Source organism: Pholcus phalangioides, unplaced genomic scaffold (assembly GCF_987345545.1).
Source record: "Pholcus phalangioides strain wild (caught in Gottingen) unplaced genomic scaffold, Ppha-v1.0 ptg000018l_1, whole genome shotgun sequence".
In the NCBI taxonomy this organism is placed as follows: Eukaryota; Metazoa; Arthropoda; class Arachnida; order Araneae; family Pholcidae; genus Pholcus; species Pholcus phalangioides.
The window spans coordinates 14,985,483-14,993,242 of record NW_028301611.1 but is presented as its reverse complement, the minus strand read 5'-3'; the positions used below and the strand labels follow the sequence as shown (position 1 = coordinate 14,993,242).

At 28.4% G+C, this 7,760-nt stretch overlaps 1 protein-coding gene across 2 annotated transcripts; it reads left to right on the top strand.

Moving 5' to 3' along the window:
• The first annotated feature begins 1,060 nt into the window (after positions 1-1,060).
• LOC149071765 (uncharacterized) lies at positions 1,061-7,509 on the top strand. 2 transcript variants are annotated; one of them, XR_016194573.1, is made up of 2 exons: positions 1,061-1,590; positions 1,739-7,509. XR_016194573.1 is itself a non-coding variant. In XM_089247771.1 (2 exons), exons 1-2 carry the CDS (start codon positions 1,578-1,580, stop codon positions 2,124-2,126), a joined length of 372 nt encoding a protein of 123 aa, XP_089103897.1. In that variant the 5' UTR covers positions 1,062-1,577; the 3' UTR covers positions 2,127-7,509. The 2 variants fall into 2 exon arrangements, 1 of the variants encoding a protein (XP_089103897.1); XM_089247771.1 differs by having other exon boundaries at positions 1,062-1,590; positions 1,768-7,509.
• Positions 7,510-7,760: the final 251 nt, after the last annotated feature.

The following is a 7,760-nucleotide window of genomic DNA, read 5'->3' as shown; positions in this document are numbered from 1 at the left end:
AATGAAATGCAGAAACGTGTATATCTTACGATTTATTCGTAGAAATTCAAAAGTTACTGAATATAATGAAACTGTGTACCAATCACCGTTCTCAAAATCATGTGGCATTTTCTGTTTGTATTTCCTTACACATATCGTGCGAGGCAAGAGACTGAATGAATTGACGAACAATAAAGAAAAGAACGAGAAGTTAATGTGTTCTTTTGCTGCTAAACAAATGCTACAGTTTTCCCGTATCCCCCAAAATGATGTCATACAGTACTGCGTGAGCTTGCTTTAATACACCAATTAAAATTTTGTAAATGTGATTATATAAACGCTAGAACATCTCAATTTTCATCATTCTACGCTCTGAAGATGGACCAGAAATATGGTTACGTTTATGTTCGCTCGAACGAAAAACCATCTCACCCTACACCTTTATTATTCTCGGATATGATTCAAGCCATAAAAAGTGCGATGAGTGTATCCCTTGATTACCCCGATAGCTGTCCATTGGAACTAAAATATTTCAAAGTAATGAATAACAAGAAAATTCTGGCCAAACTTCACGATGAGTGCATTCCAACATCGTTGATGGATGATGAACTATATGGTTTTTGCATTTTAAAACTAGAAGCTGGACTATGGGTTCCACATATATTTTGCGATAATTTCTACAACAGCATTTCGGAATGCGTTAACTGTGTTTTAGAAACTGACTTTGATCTACCGTTGATAACTAATTCTGTTAAAATAGCATACTTTAAACTGTTATCGGTGGATTCCGTGGTGACAGAAATTCACAGTGTTTTTGTGAAAAAACAAAATCTTTTCATTAATTAAACAATCTGCTAGTATTCGTGTTTTACAACTCTCGAGTATATCTTTGTAAAAAAAAAATTACATATTGTCATTATAACATTGATATGTAAGATTATATTGATTGTGTATGCAGTGTGTATATGTTACAATGATATTGTATCTAACTTGTAAGAATAATAAAAAAAATATTTTAATTTAAGAATAAATATCTCGAGTTTTTGTTTGTTGGTTTTTTTTATTCATGGATATAAAAAATTCAAGGCTGTTAAACAAATTACACTGTAATTACCTTAACCTCGCGAAACGCTAAATAATAAATTAGAAACGTAAAAACCATCCCGGAAATAAAAAAAAGTTTTACAAATGTTAATACATTATAATGGTCACTTTTCATTTCTTGAAGGTCAAATCGTGAATGAAAATCAGAAACAATATGATTGTTTCCGTAACACATATTCGGTAATCATCTTCCTTTTTTCTTGAAGGTTACGATCAAATTATAATTCTTGGCTTAGCTATGAATAATTGCTTCCTCTACTCCCTTATCTTAAAACCGAAGTTAAATTATGGGGAAAACCATAACATTCCACCACCCCCTCTCTTCAGGTCTTTCACGCATCACAATGTCATATAAACCATGTTTATTTTTGTGGTATGCTATATCGTGTTTTAACAGGAATGATTAATCGCGTGAGTTGACCTTGAATCTAAAATAAAAACCAGTGCATCGCTTACCATTTCACATTACACAAACGAAAAGCTCGGAAGACGAGATGGCTACTCCTGGTAAGTTTTTACAAAGAAATTTTTTTTATTCTCGTGTAAAGAACAACTTAGCTCTTATTTTATTCGCGCTATGATTTTAAATAATAAAATTCAAGAACATTGATTTCTTAATAAGATTTTTATATCGCGTTTTTTTATATATTCACAGGGGGCGATTTCTTTTTTTTTGTTTTGTAGATAAAAAATTTAGAAATGAAGACTCATTAAAAACAAAAAAACGTAAAAGTGCAAACATTTCATCTGACGACGACGAGGACAATAATAGCCAATCAGAAACAGAACGTCGGATTAGCAAAACCAAAAAAAAATATGATCTCGTATTGGAGGATGATCACATAAAGAAGAGCAAAACCAGGACTTATTCTATTTATGTAGGTAATGGCATAGTTATTGAAAACAAAATATATAGGAACAACACTTACATAAACATATCGAGATCAATAGACGGCGAGATAAAAAATAGATTTAATGTTCCTGTAACGCAATTAGACTCTTTGCGAAAGGCTCTTGATTGCATGGCTGAGCATTTAAAGTAAAAATAATCTTCCTGTGTTGTTAGCCAAGATTCATATTTTTTAAATGAAGCGTTTTTTAGCTTCTAGAATAAAAAGACAATAAAAATATATAAAAAAACTATGAAATATATATATGAAATGTTAAAAAAAATATAAACTATCTATATAAAAATGTAAAAAAATTATAAAATATATACAAAAAAAAATGTTAAAAAATTATAAAATATATACAAAAAAAAATTTTAAAAAATTATAAAATATATACAAAAAAAATGTTAAAAAATTATAAAATATATACAAAAAAAATGTGAAAAAAAGGAAAAAAAAAGTATTTTATCGTATAAATATAAAAAAAGGGTGTATTAAATGTATATATAAGTATGTATGAAATAGGTTTTATCGTGGTGGTGGTGGTTTTTTAAAAAAGAAAGAATTAAAATTTTATATTGAATGATTGATTAGCAGATTTTACCCCCGTTGCCAAGAGATTAGATTTTTATACTTCTAAATAGTATTTTGGTATCAGAAATTCTATCATTTTTTTTAGCTTTTATGTGTCCAAACTCATTATAAAAAAAAATAAAAGAATACTAAATTTTTATATTATTAAATAATATTTTGCGTATAATATAATACTAATATTTAAAAAAAAATTATGTGGTCAAAATGTTTGCATTAAAACAAACAGCTTTCAATAACTTTATCAAAACATATCGAGCGGTAACAACCATACGTGATCCTTATAAATTATTATCAAAAACAAAGGGCCAGATTAAAAATTTGATTTTAAAATTTCATAAAACATATATTAAGATCATAATTTGCTTGGAAATATCCTTTTTTAAATACGATGAATATCGTAATATATCAAGAACCAAATTTTACTTCGCATCAAAAGTTCTTAAAATAATATGTTCAAATAATTTAGATGATATTTTGAATGATGCCTTAGTTAATATTCTCGATAGAATAGATAATTTTGTTAGAAATGGTAGTGGGTGGGTTATAGAAAACATTAATTTTATAGATCTAAGTTTAGGTCGATATAAACCTCTGACGGGTGGATGTGAATTTGTATCGTTACCAAAATATTTAAAAAATAAAAAATGTTTACTTGAAATTAAAAATATTAATGACCAGAAATGTTTTCTGTTTGCTGTATTAGCAGCTCTCTTCCCCCCCAAAAAAAATGTAAGAAGTAAAAAAACTTCTTATTTTAAATTTTTCAAATACTTGAAATTTAATGAACAAGATTTCCCTATGGATATTAATAATATACACATTTTCGAAAAATCAAACAATCTAATAATTAATGTTTTTAAATATAAAAAAAAATCTGTAACACCTCTTTACATAGGAAAAACAACAAGGGAACAAAAAAAAATAAATTTACTTTTATTTAAGGGTCATTATTTTTTAATCACAAATATCAACAGACTCATAAACAGTAACGGTAAACATCACTATTGCAGTTCATGCCTACTTGGCTTCAAAAGAAGAGAATCTCTCATAAGACACGAACAACTTTGCTATGACATTGTCCCCGTGAGTTTGCCTAAAAATTTAATGACAAGTTTCGAAGATTATATAAAAACAGTCAAACACCCTATCTGTATGTATGCGGATTTTGAAGCTATAACAAGAAAAAAAACTATAATTATAAGTGACAATTCTGTTGTTATAGAAAAACATGTACCGATTAGTTATGCTATCGCTGTTGTTAAAAAGAAACAAATAATATTTTTAAATTATTATTGCGGGTTAGATGCTGTTGAGGTTTTTTTAAAAACAATTAAAACATTAAAAAAACAGCTTATTAACGAGCTTCATGAAATAGAACCACTTGATAAACATAGTATAAATAATATTAACAAAGAGTTCTGCCACATTTGCAGACAGTGTTTCGGTGATAATGATACAGTCGTCAAGGATCATTGTCATGCAACAGGTGAGTTCATGGGTTTTGCCCACAACTCCTGCAATTTAAACAGAAAAAAAAAATTCTTTTTACCTTTATTTATCCACAATTTCACAGGATATGATTCTAATTTAATAATCAATGCTCTAACCAAGGAGTTTTTTAAAAATATAAGAATTATACCCAGTAGTTCGGAGCGATTCACGTCCATTCAGTTAGATGAGATTCTGATACTGGATTCGTATAAATTTCTTCAGAGCTCATTAGAACAACTAGCTGATATCAATACTGAATTTCCTCTCTTCAATTCAATTTTCACATCCAAAAATAAATTTTTACTAAGAAAAAAAGGAGTTTTTCCCTATTCTTTCTTCGATGATGAAAAAAAATTAAAATACTCGCGTTTACCCGATAAAAAATTTTTTTTCAATTTACTAACAAACTCTGAAATAAGTGACGATGAATATAGTCATGCTAAATTAATTTGGAATAATTTTAAATGTTCGACATTCAGTGATTACCTTAAGCTCTATCAAATCACGGATGTGCTACTTTTGAGTGATGTATTTGAGCATTTTAGAACGATTATATATCGATTTTACGGTCTAGAAGTAACGAAGTTCTTATCAACACCTCACCTCACATGGGTAGCTGGACTGAAATACACGATGGCTCGTATTGAACTTTTACCAGAAATACAGATGTACACTTTCATAGAAGATGCCATGAGAGGTGGGATGTGTTTTAATAACCATCGCCATGTAAAAGCTAATAACCCAGAAATATATGGTTTTGACCCGAGTAAGAAACAGAGATACATACTTTCTCTAGACGTAAATAATCTCTATGGTTACTGTCAAACTCAATGTTTACCAATAGGTAATTTCCGTTGGTTGAGTGATGAAGAAATTAACAAATTCAATATTTTAAATGTACCTGATAATAGTGAAACTGGATATATTTTACAAGTAGATTTGAAATATAGTAGAAAATTACATGATAAACACAATTCGTTCCCCCTAGCTCCTGAACATCTAGTTATTAACGAGGAAATGTTATCACCTTACCAAAAAGACTTACTGGCTAATCTAAATATAAAATACAATTCCAACGTAAAAAAATTAATAAACACTTTATATGATAAGCATCTATATACCTGTCATTATAGACTACTAAAATTTTATCTCAAAATGGGGCTTCAACTGATAAAAATACATAAAATACTGAGTTTTCGTCAGGAACCTTTTTTAGAACCCTATGTGCTTTTTAATAATTCACAAAGAAAATCAGCAACAAATGATTTTGATCGATTATTCTATAAACTAATGAATAATGCATTCTTTGGCAAAACTTGCCAAAACGTACGAAATAAAACGGACATTAAATGTGCTCTAACTAAAAGTCAAACCCAAAAACATTTAGCGAACCCAACTATGGAATATTTTGAAATTCTCAACGAAAACTTAGTTTTATTTAAAAATAGAAAAAAAAAAGTTGTTTTAAATAAACCAATTTTCATAGGTTTCACTATACTAGAATTAGCTAAAGAAAAAATGTTTGATCTTTATTATAATTTTCAATCATATTTCGGGGAGAACAAATGCACGCTTATTTACACAGACACTGATAACCTAGTCTTAAATATCCAAGCGTCGAATGTTTACGAAAAATTAAAAAAAGATTTCAGTCATGTTCTCGATTTCAGTAATTATTCTTCTGATAGCCGTTTCTACAATATCGATAATAAAAACAGATTAGGGTATCTAAAAGATGAAACATGTGGGGAGCCTATTAAAGAATTTTGCTCATTGAAGCCAAAACTTTATGCTTACACATTTGGGATGTCTTCTAAACTAGCCGGGAAAGGAATTAAAAAAAGTGTTCTCAACACTTATGATTTAACTACGTATAAAGAAGTTTTATACGATGAAAAACTATTAAAACATACACAACACTTTATTAAATCCAAGAAACATATTTTATACACACTGAAAGAAAATAAGATAACATTAAACCCATTTACTGATAAATCTTACTTTTTTAATAACTTAGAAAATTTTGCATTTGGACACATAAAAATAAAAAAATGAATTTTATTCTGTTTAGCGTGCTGATAACACTTCAAGCTAGTTTTTAGAGGAGGGTTTTTCTAGCTTCATAGCGTGTTATTAAGTGAACCCCTCCTAAATCTTAAATTAATGACAACAAAATTTAAAAAAAAACTTAAAATTTTAGGTATATTTTACCTTGTTTTCAAAAACCTGGTTGGTTAGGGTGCGGCTATTCGGGGAGGTTGGAGGCCGCAAAAAAAAAATATATATATAAATAGACAAAACACGAAAACCTAACGAAAATCAATTCAATGTGATTTTCACTGGATTGCTCAGCTACATATTATAAACATACTTGATAACTTGGAAAAAAGATGCTTAAACATTTAGGCGGTCCTTTAAACCAGTTAGGAAAGGAATTTAAAAAAATTATTCTCAAAACTTATGATTTAAACACATATAAAAAAGTTTTATACAATGAATAATTATTTAAACGTACACAGCACTTTATTAAAACCAAGAAGCATATTTTATACACACTGAAAGAAAATAAGATAACATATTATACCCATTCACTGATAAATCTTACTTTTTTTTAATATCTTAGAAAATTTTGCATTTGGACACATAAAAATAAAAAAATGAATTTTATTCTGTTTAGCGTGCTGATAACACTTCAAGCTAGTTTTTAGAGGAGGGTTTTTCTAGCTTCATAGCGTGTTATTAAGTGAACCCCTCCTAAATCTTAAATTAATGACAACAAAATTTAAAAAAAAACTTAAAATTTTAGGTATATTTTACCTTGTTTTCAAAAACCTGGTTGGTTAGGGTGCGGCTATTCGGGGAGGTTGGAGGCCGCAAAAAAAAAATATATATATAAATAGACAAAACACGAAAACCTAACGAAAATCAATTCAATGTGATTTTCACTGGATTGCTCAGCTACATATTATAAACATACTTGATAACTTGGAAAAAAGATGCTTAAACATTTAGGCGGTCCTTTAAACCAGTTAGGAAAGGAATTTAAAAAAATTATTCTCAAAACTTATGATTTAAACACATATAAAAAAGTTTTATACAATGAATAATTATTTAAACGTACACAGCACTTTATTAAAACCAAGAAGCATATTTTATACACACTGAAAGAAAATAAGATAACATATTATACCCATTCACTGATAAATCTTACTTTTTTTTAATATCTTAGAAAATTTTGCATTTGGACACATAAAAATAAAAAAATGAATTTTATTCTGTTTAGTGAACTGATAACACTTCAAGCTAGTTTTTAGAGGAGGGGTTTTCTAGCTTCATAGCGTGTTATTAAGTGAACCCCTCCTAAATCTTAAATTAATGACAACAAAATTTAAAAAAAAACTTAAAATTTTAGGTATATTTTACCTTGTTTTCAAAAACCTGGTTGGTTAGGGTGCGGCTATTCGGGGAGGTTGGAGGCCGCAAAAAAAAAAAATATATATATATATATAAATAGACAAAACACGAAAACCTAACGAAAATCAATTCAATGTGATTTTCACTGGATTGCTCAGCTACATATTATAAACTTGGAAAAAAGATGCTTAAACATTTAGGCGGTCCTTTAAACCAGTTAGGAAAGGAATTTAAAAAAAGTATTCTCAAAACTTATGATTTAAACACATATAAAAAAGTTTTATACAA